Genomic DNA, 27,430 nt, shown 5'->3' on the forward strand with positions numbered 1-27,430 from the left:
TGGGACACGTGCGGTCACGTGACAATCATGAATAAATGGCATTGAGCTCCATCTGTCCATTTTTCTGATTTTAATTGATCTTGCCACAATATTAACTAAATTATCAAATATAAAACTTGGATCACTCGATTGCTAGTATCTCCTAAACTTCATAGTATAAAAAATATTTTTTTCATAATTTTATATATTAATCTCATTACTATGATATTGATATTGTCAGATTTTTTTTTTAACTTTATCTCGTATTACATAGGTTAAAAGATCTAAATATCTTTTTCTCCTACGACCTATCTTTAAAGAAATATCTATGATGATCAAATTTTTTTTAATGACATGACGACATTCTTTCTTCTTGACAAAAAAAAAATATGCTTCATCAAAATTATCACAGTAACCCTTACTAAGAAACAGAACATGTTAGTCCATATTATATATATCATACTAACAACTCAAAAATTAAAATGGTAACAATTGATTTCTAACTTTTACTCATCCACTATTAATATTTATATCCAAAATTTTAATAATATTAATATTAGTCTCACAAATAAATTATGCAATACGTAGAATATTATTTTTTTTCATTTTTTTAATATATTTCATCATCCCAATCTTTTGCTTCTTCTCTCGAAAAGTGGATAGTGCCATCAAATTAAGTAATAAAGAGAGATATAAAATAAGATAATCAGAAGTATGAAGAAATATCTGAGATTTAAAAATGGACGTAATGAATCTTATAAGTAGATTTCAATTTATATATTTTTAGAATGTGCTCTCATGTAATTTTGATAGATATTAATGTATAATTTCAAATTCTTATCTAATTATTATAGTATATACTAAAAATATTTCTTCTACATCTCTGCTAATATTTTTTTAAAAAATAATAAATATTGCTAAGAGATAATTCTACATGTTTGTCCAATTACCATGACATTGATATTATCAAAAATCTATTTATTTATAATTTTATCCCATATTACATGGTTATAAGATTTTGAAATTTTTTTTCTCCTATTTTTAAAGGAAAAAATCAGAAAACATCTATAATGATCAGAATTTTTCTTGATAGCATGACTACATTCTTCTCCTTGATATAAAAAGATAAAAAAAAATCATACTTCATCAAAAATTACCACAATAACCCATATTAAGAAATAAAATATATTGATCCACGTCACCTACATCATACTAACAGTTCAAAAATTAAGATGATAACACCTTAATTTCTAATATTAATACAAAATTAATATTATACAGTTCACAATAATTATGCATGTATTTTTTTTTTTTTTTCATATAACAATATTAAATAATTGAAAATAAGATACATATATATTTCTAATAAAACAAAGATTTTTATGTAAATGAACTTTAGTAATTTGTATCACAAAGGAGATTATTTTAAAAAGAAAAATGTTGCATCACTGAAGGATGCCTAATTGCCACCCACTTGCACCTTGCAAGATTTGCACTTTCAGCAAAAGATGTCTCCAGGTTGCTTTCATAAAAGATACATGGTAGGCTGTGATTTTTTAAGTCAACATCGGCTGTGATTTTTTAACACCTCAAATACTCCTTGTCGTTCAATTCTCAAAAACATAAGAGTGAAACAGCAAAAAATGAGCATATATCACTCCAGTAACAAAAGAGCAACCTTTAATCAGATAAAATACAGAGCTATCCATGCTTCTGCTCCCATATATACACGTCATGAGCTGAAATCAGTTGAAGCTTATCAAAGTGTAAAGCCAGCAAAATTCTGTTCTATTTTTACTTCTGCTACAACTTTATTCTTTGCATCAGCATGTTGCATAGGTAAATTGACATGTGGATTGGGACGTCTAAATCATTCTGTTCTTCAATGCAAAATGCTTAACAATAGCACTTCTTTTAACCCATATTTCGCAGTTCAAAGTGGCCCCGCAGAACAAGAAAATCCGATGCTCTTAAAAACATGAACCATCAAAGTTACCATCCAACCAACAATCAGCTCAGGAACAGTGCAAGGCAATTAAATTGCTGTAATTCCATTCATAGTCGGGATATCATATATATGTTGGTATTTATCTTTGGCAAAACTTTTGAGCATTCTAGAACCAAGCTAACAAAAAGGCATGTTCTCCCTGCCTATATGTTTTTATGCATAACTCCCTTTGCTACCCTAGAGTAAAAGAAAACGGTAAAAACAGCAGCAAAGAAGAGCAGATGGTGAACTACAGCTCATAGGAAGAGGCATTTCTTGATTGTTGCGCATCTTCTAACTTTATCTTCGGCTGATCGCAAACGGAACTATTGTACATATCTCTGGATGAAGACTTAGTTGTTTTCTTCTTTGCTGGAGGTTCATTCGGAGGGGAACACCCGGGCCTCTCATGGTAAGGAATCGATGAGCCTAGTCCACCACTCTGAAGCTCCTTCTGAGTAGGGGGAGCCGCCCAAGATAGGGGATTCACTGCATCATGAACAACCATGCGCAAAATTAGCATGTCTGGCAACAAGAAGCGTGTTTGTAAGTCAATGTTCAAGAAGTTCAATCCTAGAAGTTGGCAAGCAAAAAGAAAAAAGAATCTTTTATTAATATGTCATCAAAATCTGACAGTATACAGATAAATGTGTCGGAAGGACACAGAAAAACCAGAAATATCATGAAAATACTTGTGAGGTATAATGAGACCTGGCAACCGAAAAAGATGAACAATACAAATTTTATGAACTGACGAAAAGTACCAAAACAACATTGTGAGATGATAAAGCTGGTTCCAAGGACCTTTTATCTGCAGATACAACACCACATAAAGAATTTCTAAACCACAAAGCGCTTTCCAAGTAACCGCATGGAGATTACATGCCAACAAGTTATAGTTGGACTTGGAATTGGTTCTCCCCTTGCCCTTTCAGCTCCCACCATAATCACAGAACATTTGTCTAAGATAAACAAGCCATATCTTAGAAAGCAGATACCACAGCAATTAAGGCAATTGTTAGATCGCAAAACCCCAAAGTTGGTATAACAACTTATTCACTGCTGAAAATACCAAGAGCACAGAGATCTTGCAGGACAATTCTGCAGTAGGCGGTTTTGAAAGAACACAAAAACTTCAGTAACTTCCAGTGCATTCACATACCTTCTTCAGGTTCAAGGGGGCTTGGCAATCCCAAACCAGCAGCATCACAAGGATTTATTACACGTGAAGAACGTTTCCTCACATAGTTCTCTTGCAGAGGTTTAGGGATCTGAAATGAAAACTGAGATCTATTGATACCATCCTCTGGGTGTTCCTTCAAATACCTGCCAAGTCCAATAACAAGCACAACATGCTCACAAATCAAACAGAATGCGAATCTATCCAAATTAAAGCCAGAACATAAAGAATCAAGAATAGAAAGGCATAATTGACAATCTTGAAACATTTTACTAAGCATGAATGCTAGAAACTTCACTCATACTTGTCAACTTCAACCATTGACCGCAGTTTCTTCCCAGATGGAGAGACATAATACCTGGAAAAATATCAGAGTGATTACTTAACAGTTCAAATTACATTACCAATACTGCATACATAATTTTAAACTGTATTCCATGCTTGCCATGAAAAATAACAATAGAAATAAAATTTTCCGAGGGTGTCACCTGTTTCGTGCATAAATAATTTAACATGTGCACATATTAATATAAAGATTAAAAAGCAAAGAAAATCGACAACAAATCAAGGCTTGCAAAATAAAAAATCTCAATAAGCCATCATCACAGGTGTAACAGAGTTTTCTTTGAGAAAAAAGAAACCCTTAAGAAAACTTGCTTCTGCCAATATGGACAGGTCTAGGGGCCATGGAAGAAATAATAAATTAGCATTTTTGCTTTTACTTCAGTTTACAGTTTAGGCATTATTTTTTGCCTTTGCTTCTCAAAGAGAATAAAAAAACACTCATGGTAACCCTTTCAGTCGACGAAATTAGTAATATTATCTGTGAACATATGGAACAATATAATAGAGAAGTAAAGATTGGGAATACCAACCCATACTTCAAGTGAGCAATGGCATTGCTCGTATTCATGGTCTTAATGAAGTAATGACACGTGAATTAGTATAGAATTGACAACATAATTGCACCATTATCACTGGCTAATGCAAAAAGACCCAGGGTTTCTAACAGCTGTCAGTAAGTTTAATTTTAAATCCCAAAAAGGCAGGCCCAAACTAGGAAAATCCTGAAGGACGCTCTAATTTTGTGCATGCCACATTCTTTAACCTAATAAGAGCAACCACCTACATCTCTTTTGCCTGCAGGATAATTCCATAAATTCCTCCCACACTGCCAAAATCAACTCCCCTCCACTCATCAAAAAAAAAAAAAAAAAGCTACCATGACATTGGTAAAATCTAATACAAGTCCAGCAAACTAAGGGAACATGAACAACACAAGCCATGACACTGCACATTAAAAAGGAAATGATTTCACTTAAGCACAAAGTAAAAGGCTAAGAGAGCCTACTCTTTAATAGAATGCAAATTATTTAAACCATTAAAAAAAATATTAAACATCTAGACAGTAGAAACCAATAATTGAAGGTTCTTACAAAACTCATTTGCTTTCATAAGATCAAATTTTGCCTGGTATCCAGATTGATGCATCCTGAGATTCCTCAAATTAAGCCTCCAGAATATTGAAGCTTCATATTTATGGCCTTGTTATGATAACATTAACTCTCATTCCGCATCCCCTTGATAGAATTCAGAATCATAATATACATAGAGTTTTACATGACCCCTTAAGATTTTTTTAATTAATTAAATTTTTACGTCAAAGTTAGAGCTTCTTGCACTTGTTATGAATTACAATGTAAGTTCTGTTTTATTTCTTTAAATCCCTCAACGGAGCGGAATGGAGGAAAAGGATTCACGTAGCCAACCCTACTAACTTGGGATCCAGGCTTAGTTGAGCTGAGTAGAGTTCTCTTTCAGAATGCATTCATCAGCAATAACTATGACCTGAGCTACAACATGGATGAGACAATTTTTATTTGAGTGTTCAGGCTAGCCCATGCATTCCCAGAGGACACCGAAAAAGCTAAAATTCTAAATTATAAGTTTCCCTAAGTATTTGGCATAACTGTCAACTTTGCCGCTTATCTTCCCATGTCAATAAAAACCAAACCCAGATAACATAATATGGTAGGCATACCCTAACAGTTTCTAACTTCCATGGGAACAATTTTGGTGATACATTATTCCATAGTACAGATTTCAATCTAAAAATAACTTCAAACAAAAATTTGTGTGTGCACTATCTTCTTCAAAATTAAACCATATTATGTTAATCCTTTAATCATCTCTTGGGGATCAGCCTGCATTCATCCATCTTAATATGATTTTTCAGCTTTATAAGACTAATTGACCTCTTGACCAATCTTCTTGAATTCTCTCCACAACCGTACATAGAAAAACTTCTACCCCAATGAAATGATAAGCAGATCTCACATTATATATTGCTTGTCCATACGCTACAAAAACTACAATGATGGGTCCACATGCTTCCCTCTGTGGACCCATTAAAGAGATCATCAAATCAAAAAATGGCTGTTATGGATTCTAAATGATGTTGAATATTTAATAAAAAACTCAGGAGCATGTTGTCATGAACCATGTACCTTGGAAAGCATCCATCATGAACAACAAATTTTATCAAAACCTGTTTACATGGTTTTGAACAATAAATTCACAGGTCATAAAGTTGGAAACCTGTCAAAATGCCAAGACGGTCGCCCCACTAAATGGCTAGGTGGAAAACCTAGGCAGCCAGGTGGGTGCCTACCTTTAAAAATCCTGAAAAACTTTTAAAAAAATAAAATAATAGCATTGTATAATCAAATTATCACAAATAATAGCCCTAACCTCCATGTTTTTCCTTTTTTCCTTGTTGGTTATGGTTAACACTACGCTAAATGGAGATAAGGGTCTAGAATTAAGAGAGGGCAGCTTGTCATTTTATAGATTCGGGATGGTTGTGGTCTTAAAGAAAGATCATCTTCAAGTGCTTCGAAACTTACGCTCCAAGACCTATTAAATTAACCCAAATTAGTAGCAAGTAAATATACTTTGCTAAGGTTAAAATGATGATAATGGGGCCCACTTTGGCTCGTGGTGAGGTCAATATAATACAAGGATGACGCAAGATGGACAGGGATGACCATTAACAAGAAGAATGAAGAGAAAAATAAATTCAAAAACTTGGTGCTCAAAGATGCCAGATCATCCCGAATGGCAAGACAATCATCCCAGTCTGGCAGACCAAGATGACCTAGTCAAGAAAGATCTGGAATCCTGGATGTGTCCAAGGTTACAATCTCTTTTCAGTCTGGGATGATACCTCCAAGCTGGACAGAGACGAAACAAGAACTTAATCCCAACACTATATACATACATACATGCATATATACATACATATACATACATATATGTGTGTGTGTGTGTAAAGATATCTAAAATTTAAAATTTCCAATAAATCTAAAAATAGGCATCCCCTAGTAATAAAGCAGCTTATAGATGGCTAGGAACTTTGCCTATGCACTTGCCTTGGCATTATGGTGGCCACCTCTCATAGCATCCTAAAAAGCATTAGGTGCCTAGGTAGTGGGGATATATCCGGGCATCCAAGAAATCCAACCTACATTGCTTTCGACTACCTTGCAATTTATCATCGATAGCAGATAACCGACAACCCCATCATCATGAACAATCTCATCTTTGATTCACGATAGGAGATGGCAAAGCCCACCATGCGATCCTTCCAGAAACAACTGATAGTCTTAACGAACTTAGAAAGAATATCAAATGTTCAAAAGTCAAGCAATGATTCGTCATCATTGATGCAATCTAATTTCATATCCACATTTGTGATGAAAAGGACTAATTTCTTGTTAATTCATGGAAGGTGACTTATAGGCCTCAAAGCTGGAAACCGGTGACTGAAGAAGAATTTTTCAGATCTGCCTCCAACCCATCAAATGACAAGTTTTTAACAATATTATCATAATGAAGGCCCTTAATTTCAACTCAAGGAAAAGATTCATCATAATCCACAAAGTAATTCTCCTAAATATCAATAATAAGCTTGTGTGGCTATAACATGTGATCTTGATGTGCTTCATCATCACTAATTGACCCTTCTCTCATATATAATTTTGCACCAAGAAGAACTTTAATAAACTCCTTTTCTTCTCGATTCATGAAAGGAAAAGATGGGCCAAAAGGTCCATAGCACATATCATACAAAGGAAAGGATGGGCCAAAAGGTCCATAGCACATAGTGTATTTCATGGTTTTTTTTGGGAAATATCACAATTTCCAACAAGAAGAAAATATCTAGCACAAGATGGCTTGAGGCCCCTTGATAACTAGCAAATCTTGCTTCTAAAGTTAAAATCTTTTTGGCAACAAATGTCTAAAATAGTATTTACTTTTGCACAGATTGGTTGATTCAAATCTCACATTAGAGGGAAACGTAACGTTGCTTTAATGAGTTACTTGTTCCACCATAATGGCAATTGGACACACTCCAATACCATTTTCATCAAGGACACAAGTCCCAGTACGACGCCCTGTGGGACAGTGGGATGGCATACCATCCCTAGTGTTGGGATAGGATTGTCCTGCGATTGTCCCACCATCCCAATTGACACATCTTGGGGCATTCCCTATCCCAAGTTTCAGGAAGGGACGGTTCAATGGCACAACCAAATCTATGAAAAAATCGGGACAGCCCCGTTCTACGGGATCTAAAACCTTGATTTTCATGCATACAAGTGGAGAAAAATAATCAAACAAAGATGGAGTAGAGCAAACAATATACATTCTCTCTACTTGTAGTAAAGCAAACCTGGGTGATTTTGGTCCACGAAGAGTAGAGCAAACAATATATATCCCCATCGTTTATAAGGTTCACTTCTAACCAACAATAAGTCGATTAGCCTCAGTGATTTTAGTCTAGGAATAACTTATTAACCATGTAGGAAATTACTTCTTTGGGTGAACTTGATATCCCTAAAGCCCATAGAAGAGACATCAGGACCACCATACAATCCTAACAACCATGACACTATAAACTAAGTTGATAACTAGAATAAAGAATTTATAGCACTATTTGCACCACATCTAGACGAGCTGCGATCAAAAGGCCAATACACCAAAAGAGGTGCAGGACGAAACATCAAAAGGTACAGGCCAATGAGGGCGAGACCTATCAGCCAAAGATGAGATCTAAAGTGGAGTGAAATGCAAGGAAAGGTTGGCCAGCGGTTACAACTATCCATGCATGGGAGGAGTGATCAAACTACCTACCATGCCTAGTAATAGTAGGCCCATGTGATGCACAATGGCAAAGGCATTCATCAAAACCTAGTAGCACCTATCTTCCCACGATCCATGATGTGAAGGGTAGAGTAGCACTACTTATCATGTATGACAACAATGCCATCTTACAAGCTATGAGAAGCCACTTACAAATTTCAGACTGTAATATCGAGAGAAAAAATCTTTCAACATCCACCTTATCAACGCATTTTAATTTATCTTAGCATATTTTATTAGTAGATTTCTACCATTGTAATGTTAGATTGATCTTGGAACAATGATTATCTAATTAATAAGTGGCAAACAAGTCAAACCACCACTAGACTACTACATCGGAAAATGGCTAGCATTCTAGTGCAAAAATAAAATGCACAAAGATTCCAAATAGAAAAATAAAAAGGCATAACTCAAATGGACTAAAGAGTTATGATGCTATAATAGTTTTATTCTATCAGGCCCAAACACCCTTGGGGCATGTTTAAAAGGCGGGCTACATTATTCAGTAGATAAGGCCTAATCAATGTCTAAAGTAAGAGAGAAATGGTTGGAAAGGAGGAAGAATAGAGATCAGAGCCATCCGGAGGACATGATTCCTTAAAAAAAAAAAAAAGGATTAGTAGTTAGGCGATGCGGCATTCAGAACCAACCATTGAAGTGAATGAGTTTGAAAGAAGGAAGAAGGAAATGAGACAATTCTTTCTGGAAAAATTTCATTAGCAGATGTTCCCATCCACACCAATCATGAGTTTCTTTTTTTTTCTTTTTTTCATTCCCATCATATATCGATGTCACCCCCTTAGAGATAGGGTTTGGAAAAGACTCTTTTCATGTCATTCCTATTTAGGTCCAATTCGGATCCCTCTATTGTTTTCCTTTCCTCCCGAACCTTTTCCTAAAAATGAGTGGGAGCTGGTTCAAGTCAGTATTGCCAGCGAGTCAGATGCCAGTGGAAGTCGTAACTCAAACCGCTCGAAAATTTTCAGTCTTTAAGTAAACTATTTTAGAGTCGAGCTCCTTATAGCTGGAAGTAGAGCTAGTTCTTTCAAGCAAGTCCAGTCAGTCTACTGAAAGCGGAAAGCTCATAGCGATAAAAGACAACTCTTTCTATCTTGATCCATCCAGAGAGATCACTTTCCGTTGCAAAAGGGATAGTGATAGTCAAAGCCAGCCCTTTTCCGAGCGAGTGTTTGTTGCAGGCCGGAAGGACAAGCGCTTTGAACCCATTGAGCCGGTTTGATTTACCATTCTTGTTGGGATTTCCCTCATCGGGTCAGTCAAACTAAAGCAAGGTCATTTGTGAACATGACCATCCTGAAGGGGACACCAGTCAAAAGCGAATGAACAATAAAGGTCGGGCAGTAGACACCAGAAGGAGGGGTAGATAATAAGTTGGAGAAGAGAGAACCTCATCATCTATCCCTTAGTCTTTCTTCCCCATCCACATACTGTCAAGGACCAAGGTTTCCCATTATTGTTAAACATTCCCTTCCCATTACATAACTTCTTATCAAACTCCTCTTTCTTTGGCTATATATAGATTAAAACATATCTTATCAATGGACAAGAAGCTCCAGCATCCAACCAGGCACTTAGAGACTAGCCTACAAGAAATGCAATAAAGCATATAAACTAGTGAAATTTTAGTTATCTTCTGGGGACACAAATGCCTTCGAAGACTAGGCTGTGTTAAATGCAATAAAGCTTATAAATGGAGGAAATATTTTCAACTTTGAATTATCTATATCATTTATTTGATGCAATAAAGAGTTTACTAGCTCAAGTGCACAAATATCAATTCTTGCACAGTTCATAGAACACGAGCCTACAGAAGACTGAATTCATCTACCATGAACTAGTGATTCACCAGATTACTCCAAGCATACACTTCTTATGTGACTAATGAGATATGTTCACAAAATTTTGGGTCTTCTTTTTCAGCTCCGATCACTTGATAATTTCCACAAGCACAAATTCTACTTTTTATGGGTCCAAAGATTCTTTCACAAAACAATCCATCTTTTTTCTGTTTATTGGTTTTATAATGAAAAGTATGTATGACTCTTCAAGTCCCAACCAAAGATGACAAACCTGAAGATTACAAGATGCTATTTATATGCACCATCGATGTTCATGAGCCTGCACATGCTTTGATTTGATATCCATATGAATTATTTCCAACTTCCAATATGTGACAACTTATACAGGTTGCTCAAATGTCTGTGATGCAGTAGATTAGATTTTGGGTTCTAATACAATGTGTTACTTGAGTCGCATGACATTAAAGCACCAGATATCAAACGCAGAGCAAAGTCAAAGCCAGCTTAATTACCTCATGAAATAACTGGCAAATACAAGACGCGAATTTGTTTTAAGACCTAGACTTCCATAAAAGAAGAAGAATATTCGTATACATAATGCATAGAATGAAAGAAGCAAGTACTTATAGGAAACCAATATACAGCAGCAATTATATTTCCATAAAACAATTTTCAAGATATAGCAAAAGAGCAACCACATTTTTCTAAAAATCTTGCAAAATAGTAAAAAGCTTTCCTACTTCTAATTCTGTGGATCAAAAGATTTGCATGCTTTTAAGGTCTGCCTTTGACAAATTACAACTGTGGGAAAGTTGATACATGGTAAGGACAGCAGAGGTATATTTAAAAGGGATAGAGTATAAATTTTCAATTCAAAATAACAAGCAATTCTTTAATGAGGGCTAGCGAATTAATTATGAAAGATAAAAAATGAACAAGAAAAAAGACATACACGTCTGCGAATCTAGTGCTTCCTTCACCTCTGATTCTAAGCAACCTTTCCCAGCCACGAGGAGGTTGAGCAATGTTAGGTTTATCAATTGCCCAGAGTCTACTACCATCCTGAGATATATCTTCAGGATCTTCGCATGATATATCAGGCCGCCACTCACGAGCTCGTTCGCATATAAAGGGTTCTTGCAAGATAGTTTCACGAATTTCTTCATACTTCTCTTTTGTTGGAATCAGCCTCCATTTAAAACAAGCAGCACATTGGACAGTGAATGCCCCAACAGATGGTAAAACTCGGCTAGAAGAATTTGGTGCTCCAAAATTTTGGAATGACGAGATATGATTCTCTGTGTAATTGGTAACCATAAAAGCATCTTGACCTGCATCACTTGTACCAGGGTTGTAAAGCACTAACTGCTTTGAAGCACTATCGACAGATTTATCACCACCAGTCTCTGCATCGACCTCAGCGTTATTAAATGACCTTTTACGGCTACATTTCGAAGGCTGCGGGGATGTAGGATATTCCTTATTAATTTTATGGAGAGCATCTTCTGGATTTGACCGCATCTGAACTAACTCTCCCAAAACCTGTTATCAAAAACCATGAGATTGCACAGATACGAGTTGGAGAATTCTGCAGGAAACAAAATATTCAGTCCCAAAAAAATTATGATATGGAAACTGAAAACAGGTTTGGGAAAAAAAAAAGAGAGAGAGAATCAAGCAGACGCTTGGATTTCACTGGCATGGCTTGATTGCAAGAAGAAATTACATTTCCATAGGCAAACATTCTAATAGTCTAAATTGTTCCTCAACTGCATTTCTGCTTATATTCCCTATGACATTCTTAATTATGACAACAGGGCATCGTCATTCCTCCAGTGTCTCTTTTCCATCCCAACTTCTCGGCTTACAATATGGCTAAGTTGATGCATATCAACTCTGACTCAATGAATAAGAGTTATCCAATTTTGCCAGGATTTAGTGGAATGCTTAGTCAATTGGTACAAAACAATTGAACATACTGCACTGGCCCTATAGAGACTTCAAGGAACCATTGTACTTCATATTCTCAACCAGATACCCATTTCTTACCCTTAAAACTTAGTGCCGGACATCATACCAGATGCTATCAGTCAATTCCATAGCTGCAATTGCAATCTACTTTTTATTAGTCGATTCCATAGCTGCAATTACAATCTAATTTTTCTCTAGTCTTGTACAAAAGATGCTACTGCATTGTAGACATAAACATTGCGATCCCACGTCCTAGTAGTCTTCAAATATCTGTTCATAACAAAGCACCAATCCCCATCACTGATCATATATATATCTGCCAACAAGCTTTATCTCACATTTTTGCAAGCTACTTTGTGACAGAGACAATCATTCGCATATCTAAAATACACCTTGGATGAAGCAATGTATCTCAAATGCATAATCAGGAACCAATTTCCCCAAAAGGTCCAAGCCTCATTCACTTTAGGACATCATCATCTTCATAAGAAATGTCCATACTATATGAACTCATCCTGTCACTTGCCTCATATGGTTCAAGAATTTTCTTCGGTATGCTTTCTTCAGCTCTATTTGATTACTTGCAAAAATTATCGCTGCTTAATCTCTAAAAGTTAAAAGCCCTTTATAATGTTTAATACTTACACCATGAAAGGATCACACTTCGTATAGACAATTATAGGAATGTCAAGGCTGCAGCTGGAAATGGAAAAGAAATCCCCGGCAAGAAGAAATAAGATGTTGAAAAGCATCTCTAAAATGATAAAAGATCCTATCTTTACTCAAGAAGAAATATGATCTTAAAAAGTATCTATAAATGATCGAAGATGCTATCTTTACTCACAAATCGCAATCAACGCTGCTGTCCCATCATCAACCATCTTAAAACGCAAAAGCAAAACAATTACATTACGAAGCCTTCTTATAAAAAAAACCAGTCGAAACTCCTGCAATTGTGCTGTTTCCTTTTCGACCACAAATGTGTTTAATTCGTAAACCACAGAGAGAATTCAGAAAATAACAAATAAATAAAAATATAAATAACTTAGAAAAAAAACGGAGAAAAATATTTAATTTTTTAGCTGCATGTAAATCCTAAAAGCAGAAAGGCAGCTAGATCCAGAAAGAACATTCTTCGGCAGACAAAAATAACAGCTATACCTAAATCCGAAAAAGAATATTCTTCGCCGGGCAAAAATAACAGCTTATACCTAAATCCGAAAGGCAAATAAAGGCAAGATCAAATCTCCCTAAAGAAGCCCACACTCCACCGTTAAAAACCAACAGCACGCACCATCCGAAACCAAAACACGCGACAACCCACCCAATCACATATTATGAGATAAATGCAAGATATGATGCAAGAAATCATCTAAAATAGCACGCACCTCCGCGGATCGACGTCGCGATCGATTCCCGCGAATCGGGAAGCGCCGGCAGACAAATCGACAGTCGGGCCGGCGATCCAAACTATCCGAGCGCGTGGATCTTGGAGACGTATCGCTCGCCCCGAGATCCGACAAGGAGAAAGGAGGGATCTCTCCCTCTCCGCCCTTCTCAATTTCTCCCTCCCGTGGAAGGAGAGGTGGTGGCGAGACGTCGTATCGGATCAGAAGACACGGAGGCGCTGCGGTGCTTCGCTTCGCTTCTCTCCTCCTCCAGGGGGGGATGCGGCGGTGTCTGTATCCCACCTCGGTATTTATTCTTCTCTCGATAACGAAGGAGAGAACTGGGATCGCCTGTCTGAAACTAAACAGACAGAGTCTGGCATCTGCACGAACGGGAAATGTCCGGATGTCCCCCTGCCTTCCACGAAGTGACCCGACCCAGGTACGTACCCATGCCACCTCGACGGAGAGATCTCGCCACGTGGACCTCAATTTTGACAAGCCGAAGGTGATGGAGACCGTAGGTGTGATGTAACGGCCGTTAACGTTTTTCGATGCCTGATATTATTACTTGTTATTATATCTTTCTTTTCTCCAAATTTTCCACATGCTTTACTGCATTAGAACTTTCTCGACGCTCCATTTGGCTACCTTTTGCTGTATAATTTTTATTAGTAAAGAAGTTATGAGACAACCATCTAAGAGAGCATGGTTTGTTCATATTGCTATTTTTAAAATATTTTTACAATCTAATAGTAAGATATAATTACAAGCTCCTGTTATTACAAAGTCTCAATAATTAACTTTACCAAAAACTAAGTATTACAGGATAGTTCAGGGGAGGGCTACCATGCTGGCCCATGTATTTGGATCGCTGTTTGATCGAAACAACACAAGAAGAGTGACTAATGATGATTGATAATTTTTTAATTTTTTCTGTCGGATGATATATGCAATAAATATAAAATAGCTAAATAATAGTCATAACAATCAGACAGCTCTCATGCCAATGCACGCTGGCTTTTTTTTTATTTAAAATTATTTAGATGATTAGACAAAATTTATGGGATCCATGAATTAGATAGAACACCAAAACCATATGGATTAGGCTTTATTTATAATTATCCAGAAACAGCTTTGAATGGATTGATATTTTTATATAGTTATAAATATATGTCTAATCCAGCAGCCCATGATTCTATGATTTTGATTCCATTATGCCTGACTCAAAATTTAGAATAGGACTGATTAATCGAATAAAATTAGTTGGAATGATCCTTACAATCTGATAGAAATTTTTTTAATTTATAAAATTAATCAAAAAATCAGATAAAAATTCTCTAATTTCTGACTCTTCAATACTTAACTCAGTTCGAGCTTTGAGAACAGGAATGAAAAAAGAATGGGAGAACAAGAGAGATCGAATGGAACAGAAAGAGAACTGTGTAGGAGCCAAGATTCTGGCCTAATTTTCTACTGGTAGATCTTCTCCAGTTTCAGAGAATAAAACTTACCGATGAAAAACTCTGATCCTGTATTTATAGAGGGGGTTGAGAAGGCCGTTTCAGAGTTTGTTAGACCGTTAGAGGAGTTTGCTAGGCGATTAGAGAGCCACCTGTAAGTAAGCTGGCGTACAGTTGTGCATATGAACTGGACATGAGATCATATCTTGCTATACCTGCCAACTATATATAAGATCATGGCCAGCTATGATTTGGTTGTAGAAATCACTGTGAGTATTCGTAAAATGATTAAGTCCGTCACTATAATAGTTTACTTCGGTATATTACCGAGGTGCAATAGAGACGTCATAATAGTCATCCTAGATATAGAAGGTATCGAAATTTAGGTCGATAAATATCCCACCTGAATATTCTTTGTCAGCTGGGATGTCATTCCAGATAGAATACTAGGATGTCCTGTATTTAGGTCGGTAAAATACCGAACTGAATCTTCTAATCAGTAAATTAATCTGCTAAAATCTGATGCTTTGATATTGATATCTCTTTGATCTCCTATAATAATGCCATGTGACTTGAGGCTGGTTTAGTACACCAACACTTTGCCCTCCACTTTCTATGTCCGAAGTGATAATTTTTAGATCAAATTAGGAAGTAAAAATATCTTCATAAAGTTAGATTTTCACTAGTTTGGGAGATGTCCACCATCGAGACTGAATTTTACCAGTCAAGATATCTTATTTCTGAATCATCCTTTTTATCTCGATTTTAAACCGACTAGGAGATCTTATCTCCATATTTATTTTTTAGCTCGATTTTTATCGGCTAGGAGATCTTATCTCCGTATTTGCTCTTTGTCTCGATTTTAAACTGATCAAAAGATCTTATCTCCGTATTTGTCTTTTAGCTCGATTTTTATCGGTTAGGAGATCTTATCTCCGTGCTTGAGTTTTTGATCCAATTTTTATCAATCAATCCATGCTTGAATTATTGATCTAATTTTTACCGATCAGGAGATCTTATCTCTATACTCACTTTTTGGCTCAGTTTCATCAATCAAAAAATCTCATCTCCATGTTTGAGTTTTTTATCTGATTTTTATCGACTAGTAGATCTTATCTCCATGCTGCTTTTTGACTCAGTTTTCACCAGTCAGGAGATCTATCTCTATATTTATTTTTGATTTAATTTTTATCGATCAGGAGATCTTATCTCCGTACTCGCTTTTTGGCTCAATTTCATCAGTCAGAAATCTTATCTTCGTACTTATTTTTGATCTGATTTTTATTGATCAGGAGATCTCGTCTCTATATTACTTTTTGACTCAGTTTTGACCGGTCAAGAGATCTTATCTCTGTACTTATTTTTGGTTCAGTCTTTATCGACTAGAAGATCTTATCTCCATACTCTTTTTAGTTCAATTTTTATTGGCCAGGAGATCTTATCTTCATGCTTATTTTTAATCTGATTTTTATCGATCAGGAGATCTTATCTTCATGCTTTATCTCGGGCTTTTCATATTGATATTGTCGAATAAATGCACCACACTTCGAGAATATCAAAATTAATTACTTGATTGAAAAAAAAGAGACTTGACCTTTCAGAGAATGATCCGTCGAATCTTTGCCATCATTCCTTGGATAAGTGCTTTGAAAATGTCAAATAAGAGTACGCCATTTGTCGACACCTGATTGGCTTATCAATTTGGGCACGGATAAAACTGAGGGGGAACGTACTTAACCATCGTTTGATCGAGTTGTTGGATTAGCATCGGATGTTGCAAATCAGTAATAAGGCCAGTCAATTTAGGCCATCGATTCGCCTATAAAAGATTTTTGCTTTCTGATCACTGTTTATTTCTGCTGTTACCACACGAAGTGCTGTCGGATTATTTTCAGAGGCTTCTCTGCATTGAACAACCATCGAAATAGCGAAAAACTTCATCAAAAAGGGAGGAAAGAAGTTCATTCTTCATCCCTTGAGAGGATTTCACTTGTCCCTTTTAGGTACTGATCCTCTCTCATCTATTCTCTTTCAACTGTAGGGCAACCTTTCTTCCTTTTTCAATTCTTTTCATTTTTTCTTTCCATTTTTCTTCGGAAACATGTCCAAGAGAGGTAGAGAGGGGAAAGAGACCGTAGATGGCTTACAAATTAGGTTGACCTAGCCTTTATTGGCTATTAAGATAGAAAATCCACTTCAGGAGAACCCCGAAATCAGTTCTATAGGTGAGGAAAGTTCGGATCATAGCGCAAAATCTTCTATGCATGGTCTTATGGACTATCTTGGTCTAAAATAGAGGATCCATTTTGACTAAAGAGAACATCATAATCTTAAGAGAAAAATATGATGTACCCAACGAATATGAGATGATAGCGTTGGATCCGGAAGGTCGGATTTCTGAACCCCCCAAGCATAGCCTTCTATGATGAGTTCCTTCGATCCGGTCTGCGATTTCCATTGCATCACTTTTTCAATAATATTTTTGATTTTTATAGGGTCCACCCTATCCAAATAACTCTGAATGCAATTAGAATGATCATAGTGTTCATAATCATGTATAATTTCTTTCACATAAATCTTAGAATATCCTTATTTAGGTCTCTGATCCTTTTGAAAAGGTATCTAAGTGAGAAGGATTGGTGATACTTTTTATCTCGGAAAAATTATAAGTTTAGATATGATCTTTCTTCTTGAATTCACGACTGGAAAGGCTATTTTTCTTCGTCCGAACTCCTATTCCATGGGATTTTAGGACTTCTTAGGGACGTCCGAATATCCGATATAATTCCAAAGATGAGATTCTCTTCGGGTATGAGGTGACTCATTCAATCCTGATTACCACTAAAACACCCAAGCTATCTTTTTTGGTAAATGATCAGACACTGTATGATGCTGGTATCAGTCTTTATTCTCCTCCAAATAAGACCGAAGTATTTCACTTTTCAATTTTATCCTTTCTTTCCATCTCCATTATTCTGAAATATATGTCTGATGCAGAAATGAGAATCAATCCGAAAAGAGTGGAAGATAGAAAGAGAAAAGACCAGTCGAAACCATCTACTACCGCCCCTGTACCAAAGAGAATCAAAGGTACGGAACCTCCTCTTGCTCAAGCGTCGTCTCGATCTTCTTCTGCGACCCCTTCTCCAGCCAACTCGGGGAGAAGTGACACCTCCCAGAGATCACAAAATTCTTCTCGGGCCTTATCACTGAGCCCCCACCTCGTCAATCTGCTTTGGTGAGGATAAAAAATTACAATGCCCAACCTATGCCTCCTTCTAAGGAGGCTGGATGCAAGCCGACCACAGCTTCCGCAGCTCTGTCAAGCTCGATCGAGGGAGACACCATGATGAGAATGTTACTTTTGGAGCACTCTCGATTGGGCCGCGATCTCTTCGAATCAGTGATGCGATCGTTGATATGGAGGCATGCTAAAAAAACAACCCAGAGGAGATTGCTAATCATGGCTTCGAGCACCTCATGTATGTAAGTTTTTTTTTCTTTTCTTTCAGTAGGTGACCGATCTGAACCTTTGTCTTGCAGGTCACCGTTGATTTCAAAGTCATATATGAAAACATGATTTACTTGTTGAAAAATAAAGAAACCATGGATGTCAATCTAATCATTCTTCAGAAGGAGAAAAAAAAAGAGTTCAAACTCGCTACGGGACTCAAGAATTAATTTGAAGAAAAACTGAAGGCATTGAAGGAGAAGAATCAGAATCTCTTGGACCTTCAATGAAAAATCAATGACCAAGAGAAGAAGATTTTCGATCTGCACACTCTGGCCGAGAAGAATATAGAATTGGAGCCGAGGCTTAAAGAGGCGGAGAAGGCCAATGACGCTCATGAGAAGGCCATCAGATTTTGAAGAGGTAAATTAAATAGGAGCAGGATAAGGCGGTGGAGTTATACAAGACCTCCGAAGAATTCGAAGAGGAAGTATCTGAGAGCTCTAAGGGTGCATATGATTATGCATTCAGTCAGTGCCGCAATTTAATCAAAAAATTATATCCTGAGATAGATATCTCCAAGATCACTTCGAAGGTGGCCATTGATATGGCATAAAGGGGGATCTCGAGTCGCCCACTGAAGCAGCAGAGGAGCCAGCTAAGGAGTCAGGTCGGGCTCTTACTGAAGTGAGTATAACTAAGGCCATCACTGTGAAGTCTATATCTATTGTGCCTCCAGTAGAGACTGAGGTTCCCAAGGCCATCAAGAAATTAGAGTCCACCACAATCGCAGGGCTCATTACCACTGATGTTGCTGAGGAACCGAGGTGGACTAAAGAGGAATCAACCAAGAAAGGTTCCAATTCACCAGTAATTATCCGATAGAGATTTTTCTTCCTTCTAGGATGTATTGACCTGATACAGGTCTTCTTCTATTTTGGAACATATGAACCCGATATGGATTTTTCCTTTTATTTTTTTTTTACATCAATGCAAGAAATATTTTCTCAGGCATCATGATTTGATGTGCACATTCTAGCAAATTTCATAGCTTATCAAGATAAAATAATCATATATGTCTTTATAATTCAACTGAATCAAAAATTGATAACTTTAACTTTACCCATCATTAATTAATTAAAAATCAAGATTCAAATGTATGTTTATTTATATAACCTCGAATGGATTAAGTTTAAGATTCGATTCAGAGATCGGTATTTTCAAGAGTTCAGAGATAATCTCACTCCAAAATCAATATAGTATCATACTGGTTCAAGACTGATGTAATATCACTTCAATTTCATGGTCGGCACAAAACTCATCGGTTGACGGGGGGATCAAGCCCTTCGAGATTATATTGGATTGAAATCCATAATAATATCACCTTTCAGGGTGTAATATCATCTTTCGAGGTGACACTGGACTGAAATTCGAATTAGTACTCGTGCTTTTTGAAGCTTTAGCGAACTGAAATCCGAATCAGTACTCGCACCCTTTAAGGCTCTATCAGATTAAAATCCAAATCAGTACTCGTGTCCTTCAGGACTCTACCAGACTAAAATCTGAATCAATATGTATGCCCTTCGAGGCTCTACCGAACTATCGGACTGAAATTTGAATTAATATATATACCCTTCGAAGCTCTATCGTATTAAAATCTAGAATAATATGTGCCCTTCGAGGCTCTACTGGATTAAAATCTGGATTAATATGTATGCCCTTCGAGGCTCTACTGGACTGAAATCTGAATTAATATGTAAGCCCTTCGAAACTTTACCAGACTGAAATCTAGATTAATATGTATGCCCTTCGGGGCTCCATCGGACTGAAATTTGGATTAATATGTACGCCCTTCGATGTTCTATCGAACTGAAATTCGGATTAATATATATGTCCTTCGAGACTTTATTGGATTAAAATTTGGATTAATATGTATGCCCTTCATGGCTTCACCAATTCGAAGATTGGATTTAGGAGATTTTATCTCTATTTGTGCCTCCAGGGGCTTCACCAATTTGAGGATCGAATCTCGATAAATAAAAAAATATGACATATAAGAAAAGCTTGTTAGAATATTTTCAATAATAATATTTTCTAAGATTTTTATAATTTCAAGTATGAAAAATAATAAATCCATCTAAATTCTCAATTTTATAAGCTCCTGGGTGAACTACATCAGTAATTTGATAAGGTCCTTCCCAATTGGGAGCTAGTTTGCCTTGTTCGGTAAGCTTTGAAACTTTCGCTCATCTCAGAATGAGGTCACCCTTCTAATATGATTTCGATTTCATCTGGATATTATAATACTTCACAATCCTCTGCTTATAGGCCACCATTCTGATACGGACTTGTTCTCTCATTTCATCAAAAAAATTTAGATCGGTCCCCAATCGGTCAGGATTGGTTGCCTCACGAAAATTTCTGACTCTATCAGATGATAAGTCAATCTCAATTAGAATCATAACTTCAGTTTCATAGGTGAGTCTAAAAAGAGTTTCTCCTGTCAGAATCTGATACGTGGTTTGATATATCCATAGTACACTGTGTACCTCTTCAGCCCAGAACTCTTTTGCTTCAATGAGTCTTGTCCTCAAACTTTGAAGGATAGCTCCGAGATAAATCAAATCGGCATATTAAAGATTTTCAGACAAAATTGTGTATCTTTTTCTCTGTAATTTGGGTTAAAGGTTCTGTCTCTATCTATTTTGTGAAATAATCAATGGTTATTATCAAAAAAAATTTTGGCCTGTCGCTATTTGAAAAGGCCTCAATATATCTATCCCCCAAATTGTAAAGGGCCAAAAGATGATAATAGAAATAAGCTTAGTAGTAGATTGATGTTGAATATTAGCATACTTTTGGCATTGGTCGTACTTATTGACAAGATCAGCTACATTCTTTTGAATAGTTGACCAGTAGTAACCTTGTCGGATTACTTTATAGGTAAGCGACCTACCTCTCAGATGATTTTCACATATCCCTTCATGTACTTTTTGAAGTACATTGTCAGCTTCAGATAGTGTCAAGCATTGAAGTAGAGGAAAAGAATAAGATTTTTTATATAAGTGGCCTCCTTGAAGAACATACTATGGAGCTTGTCTTTTAATACTTCTGGCCTTGATCGGATCATTAGGTAGAATCTTTTTAAATATATAATCTATGAGGAGAACAATCCAACTTGGCTCATGACTGACCTAAAATATAGAGAGCACTTCGATGTTGAGCCTATCCAACTATTCAATCAATATCTTCTGATTTAGTTCGGGAAAGCCTAAAGTGGCGAGGTGCGAAAAAACGTCAATTCGGATATTTTCTGATCTAAAAATTTAGAGCACTTCAAGCACTTCAAAATTTTTGAATAGATTTTTGACATTCTACAGATAACGAGCCATTATGAAATTCTTGACTTCAAATTGACCCCGAACTAGGCCGACGACAAGTTGCAAGTCTGTAAAAAATTTTAATCTTCTGACTCCGAGCTCTTTTGCCATTTTGAGATCTACCATTAGGACTTCATATTCAGCACTATTATTGAAAGTATTAAAATTGAACCTCAAAGTCTACTCAGTTACGAACCCTTCAGGACTAGCCAAAATTAAACCAGCACCACTTCCTTGGGAATTCGAGGCTCCATCCACATGTAAGATCCAGAACGAATCATCACTTTCAGGATTTGCTGGGATTGACCCATCATATGGGACAGTGCACTTTACAACAAAATCAGCTAGTACCTGACCTTTAACTGCAGTTCGAGGTCGATAGTGGATATCAAATTCTTTGAGTTTAATAGTTTATTTGGCGATCTGATCTAAAGTATCAACTCTTTGCAATATCAATCTGAGTGGTTGGTCTGTCAATACTACAATGGTATGAGCTTGAAAATAAGGTCTGAGTCTCCGAACTGCCATGATCAAAGCATATATCATCTTTTTGACCTTTTTATACCAGATTTCTATGTCTCGCAATAATTTGCTGGTGTAGTAGATAGGCCTTTAAATATTTATTTTTTTTCAAATAAGAATCGAGCTGACTGCATAGGATGAGATGGAAATATACATGTATAGTTCTTCACCTTCGACCAGCTTAGAAAGAAGAGACGGAGAGTCAAGATTTTTCTTAAGATCTTCAAAAGTAGTTTAGCATTCTTCTGTCTAGCTGAAATTCTTGATATTTCTTAATATTTTCAAGAATGAGAGGTATCTTTCAGTTGACCTGAAAATAAATCAACTGAGGGGTGCCACCCACCCAATGAGCTACTGGATTTCTTTGATGGAAGTCAGGCACTTCAATTTCAGTAATGCTCGAATTTTTTCAGGATTAACTTCCATTTCTCTTTGATTAATGAGAAAGCCAAAAAACTTACCTGAGCCAACTCCGACAGTACATTTGTTAGGATTGAGTTTCATCTGATGCCTTCTAAATTTTTTAAATGCTTCCTTCAGTTTGTAATATACCAGTCCTCTTCGATGCTTTTTACTATCATGACATCAACATAGATCTCCATATTTTGATCAATTTGTTGCTTGAAAACTTTATTGACAAGATGTTGGAATGTAGCACCTATATTTTTAAGATCAAAAGATATCATTTTGTAATAATATAAATCTCTTTCAGTGATAAAGACAGTATTTTTTTCATCTTCTGGAGTTATTTTGATCTGATTATAGTCTGAGAAAACATCCATAAAGGAGAAGCTTGTGATCAGAGGTAACATCTACGAGCTGATCAATCTTCTACAGAGAAAAATTATCCTTCAGACAAGCTTTATTGAGATCTTTATAGTCGATGCATATCCTCCATTTACCATTGGACTTCTTGACCATAACAATATTGGCTATCCATTTCGGATAACAAGCTTTCCTGATGAATCTTGCTTTTAAAAGCTTGTCAACTTTCTCATCGATGGTTTTTTTTTTAGGACGAAACTTCTTTTTTTCTATTGAATCAGTTTGAAATTTAGATTGATATTTAGTTTATAAATAATCACATCGGTAGGGATGTCGGGCATATCGAAGATTGGCCAAGCAAAGATGTCAGTATTTGCTCATAGAAACTTGATCATTTTATCCCTTAAATCAGATTTGATGTTTACATTGATCTGGACTATTTTTTTTGAATCATCTCTCAAAGAAATGGCTCCAAGCTTTTCCATCGATTCATCTCAGATTTTTTCAATCTCATCCAATGCATCTGGTATATCAACTGGCATAGTTTCTATCGGTTGCTTTATTTTAACAAAAATCATAAAATACTGTTGAGCCACCATCTGATCGCCACATATTTCATCAATTCCTTTCTTAGTCAGAAAACGCACCAGCAGATGGTAAGCGGAGACAATGGCCTTAAGAATATTAAGATCAGGTCAGTCGAGAATAGCATTATAAGCATATGGGATTCTGACCACCAAAAAAATGAGTTGCACCATTGATTGCCTTGGCTCCAATCCTACTATAACTAGCAAAGTAATTTTTTTCTCGACTGCCATCAGATTTTTTGAGAATCCGATCAGAGAAGTACCGACCCACTTGAGCTGTCCGATCAAGTTTATTTTTGAGAAAGCATCATAAAATAATATATCAGCAGAGCTTTCATTATCAATAAGAACTCTTTTTACATCATATTTTACTATCATCATAGAGATGACGATAGCATCATTATGAAGGGTTTGAATCTTCTTTACATCATTTTCAGAAAATAAAATAATATCTTTAGTTCTCTTCTTCTTAGAAGATGGGTCATAAGTGTCAAATAGGACGTCGGATATCACATTGATAACACCAGCAGTTGGTCGATTGTGGTCATCAAAAATTTCTTCTACTGGAGGCCTGTATTCCACAATTTTGGTCGGTTTGACATATTTACCTAGGTAGCCCCAGTGCACCAAAACTTCTATCTCATCTCGTAACTACCTGCATTTCTCGATGTCATGACCATCGTCTCGATGGAAGTGGTAATATTTCTGCTTGTCTCTCTTCTCAGAAGAAGCCCTCAAAGGATCAGGCCTTCGGAGATACCCTTCTCCTTCAATTTTCATTAGAATCTGAGCTTGAGGGGTAGACGAGGGGCATAAGAATCAAAGCACCGAGGTGAACTTCTTGACCTCGAATATTTTTGGGATCGATTTGATTTTTCAGTCTATTGTATTTCATTATTCTCTCTCAATTATTTTTTTTTTCATTTTTATCCTTTCTTATCTACCTTAAGATAGCCTCCTCCTTCTCGACCTCGATGTACTTACTCACCCGATCGAGCATTTCATCATGGGTGTTCAAAAAAATTTTATTCAAAAAAAAATCAAACGGTTGCTCCGAAATCTCTTTTTCAGAGCAAATATGACAACTAATTCATTAAAATTTTTTACTTCCAAAGTGGTTGCATTGAAACGAGCCACATACTTCTAGAGATCTTCTCCCTCCTATTGCTAAACAGAAAAAAAATTATCCACATGCTTTAAATGAGATCTGTTAGTACCAAAGTAAGTGACGAACAGCCTCTCGAGCTGCTCAAAAGAAGAGATGGATCCTTACAGGAGTCTAAAAAACCACACCCTCACCATATTCTTGAGGGTTGCAAAAAAAGTAATGCATAATAGGACATCGAAAGCTCCTTGCAAAGTCATAAGGGCTCTATAACTCTCAAGATGATCCATTGGATCAGTAGAGCCATCAAAAGACTCGATGGTGGATATTTTGAACTAGTTTGAAATTAGTTCACTCAAAATCTTATGAGAGAAAGGAGATCGAAGATTGAAATTATTTTTATTTTGAGATGGACCTCCTATCTAAATCTCTATCAGATATCTTTCAAGATCCAGAACCTTATACTCCAGATCACCCCCTCTTTAAACTTTCAGAGTACTGTAGGCAAATTCACTGTCAGTCTCATCAATGTGGTGTTCATCTTGATGGACTGGTTGAGGGCTGTATTGAGATAAAGCATTCGAGAGAGGAGCTTCTTTCGATTATTGCTCCTCCTTCTTTTAAAGCTGTTGAACAGCTACTGTCTGGACTTGAACTTACTGAACAAGGAAGTTGAATTGTTGAGGATTAACAACAATTGGTTGCTGTAATGATGCCTCAGGTGCTCCTTTTGGAGCAGAGGAAGAGGGATACTGAGCTCGTACCTTGACCATCTTTTTCATAAAAAAATTAGAAGATCCTTCCTCTAACATCAATCTGTTACTACAAGGCTCAAAATCTAGAGTATGACTGATCAAATTGAATAAAGCTGGGTTGGAATGATCTTTGCGATATGACAGAAATTTTTTCAATCTGCAAAATCAGTCAAGAAACCGACTGAGAGTCCTCCGATTCTTAACCCTTCGATGCTTAAGTCAGTTCAAATCTTGAAAACAGGGATTAAAAAGAATAGGAGAGCAAGAGAGATCGAATGGAACAGAAAAAAAATTGGGTAGGAGCTAAGATTTTGGCCTAGTTTCCTACTGACAGAGTCTTCTCCAGTTTCAGAGAGTAAAACTTATCGATGGAGGAATTCTGATTCTCTATTTATAGAGGAGGTTGAAGAAGCCGTTCCAATTTTGTTAGGTAATTAGAAAATTTTGTTAGACGGTTAGAGCACCACCTGTAAGTGAGCTGACGTACAGCTGTGCGTATGAGTTGGATATGGGATCATATCTGGCTATACCTGCCAACTGTATATAAGATCGTGGCCAGCTATGATTTGACTGCAGAAATCATTACGGATGTTTGCAAAATGATTAAGTCCGTCACTATAATAGTTCACTTTGGTATATGATCGGAGTGAAATAGAGACATCATAATAGTCATCTCAGATATAGAAGGCATCGAGATTTAGGTCAGTAAATATCCGATCTGAATATTCTCTTATCAGCTGCGACATCATTCTGGATAGAATACCAGGGTGTCCTTTATTCAGGTTGGTAAAATATCGAACTGAATCTGCTAATCGATAAATTGGTCTGCTAGAATCTAATGCTTTGAGATTGATATCTCTTTGATCTCCTATGATGATGCCATGTGTCTTGAGATTGGTTTAGTGCACTAATAGAATCCATAGAGAAAAAAATAGATTTAACCCAAAAAATAAAATCTCATAGTATTTTTTAGTTCAATCATCCAAATAAATTCTTAATATGCTAGCCATGCTTAGAAACCAAAAGAATTATCTCATACTTTCAATCTATCTACTTAATTAGTTCTAGATCAGGTCTATGGCATTTCACTATATAAAGGTCCCATATTTCAAAAAGATAAAAAAATCTCAAATAGATGAGCATCTACCCCTTCATATGCTTGGAGGGGTCTCGAGCAGAAAAAGTGGCACTTGAAGGGGAGTCGAAGTGATAGACGGAGCAGTGTTCAAAGTGGAGGTGGAGCCGAGGGGAGGTGTTGCAATCCATGCGCATTTGTAAGGTCCTAATATGGTAGAGGCTATGGTCATAGCCAAAGATCTTGTCATTATGTATGATCTAGATAGATATATTCCCATATCTGATGGACAAGATGATTGGGAAGCTATAGAAGGTAGGGTGGATGGTTACAATGAGGGTGCCATGTTGGTTGAGAAGCAACGGCAACACAGCTAATCAGACCATTCAACCCTTTCCAACTAGATAGTGAAGACAGCAAACCCATCATCATAAATTGGGACCCCAAAATCTTCTCGGTCTTCATCTCTTTTCTTCAATATATTATAAAGATATTCCCTATAGACTTGATCATTAACTCATCCGAGAGTGCTTGTGAGGTCCTCCTCATCAAGTATATTTAAAGTTAGGTTTCGAAAATCAAGTTATTACTCGTGAGCTGCGAAGAGTATATCCAATTCTTTTGCCCCATACATATTTTTTTTATTATACTTGAATGCATATTAGCATATACCTCACTCCAATAATTTTAAAAAAAAGTCATAGTTATTGTTTTACGGTGTACATCTTCACTTAATTTAGAAGATACACACACATGATTAGGGTGTACATGGCTATATAAATTAAAGTGTGATATTG

The 27,430-nt window shown here is 36.4% G+C and overlaps 1 protein-coding gene across 1 annotated transcript; it reads right to left on the reverse strand.

The window, feature by feature from the left end:
- Positions 1–2,004: 2,004 nt before the first annotated feature.
- On the reverse strand, positions 2,005–13,842 carry LOC105049283 (methyl-CpG-binding domain-containing protein 2). Its single transcript, XM_019851917.3, has 5 exons — positions 13,531–13,842; positions 11,124–11,713; positions 3,451–3,504; positions 3,129–3,292; positions 2,005–2,455 (listed from the first exon to the last, which is right to left on the reverse strand). The coding sequence occupies exons 2-5, from the start codon at positions 11,690–11,692 to the stop codon at positions 2,217–2,219; spliced, it is 1,026 nt and encodes a 341-aa protein (XP_019707476.2). The 5' UTR covers positions 11,693–11,713; positions 13,531–13,842; the 3' UTR covers positions 2,005–2,216.
- Between the last annotated feature and the right edge of the window lie 13,588 nt (positions 13,843–27,430).

Source organism: Elaeis guineensis, chromosome 7, assembly GCF_000442705.2.
Source record: "Elaeis guineensis isolate ETL-2024a chromosome 7, EG11, whole genome shotgun sequence".
Taxonomy (NCBI): domain Eukaryota; kingdom Viridiplantae; phylum Streptophyta; class Magnoliopsida; order Arecales; family Arecaceae; genus Elaeis; species Elaeis guineensis.

Bases quoted from the DNA above. Each gene is read 5' to 3' on its own strand.
- LOC105049283 (XM_019851917.3), bottom strand. From the start codon at position 11,692: ATGCGGTCAAATCCAGAAGATGCTCTCCATAAAATTAATAAGGAATAT. The intron at 3,293-3,450 runs GTATGAGTGAAG...TGGACTTGGCAG, and splicing joins TCAATGGTTGAAGTTGACAA to GTATTTGAAGGAACACCCAG. The intron at 2,456-3,128 runs GTATGTGAATGC...TTCATGATGCAG, and splicing joins CCCCCTTGAACCTGAAGAAG to TGAATCCCCTATCTTGGGCG.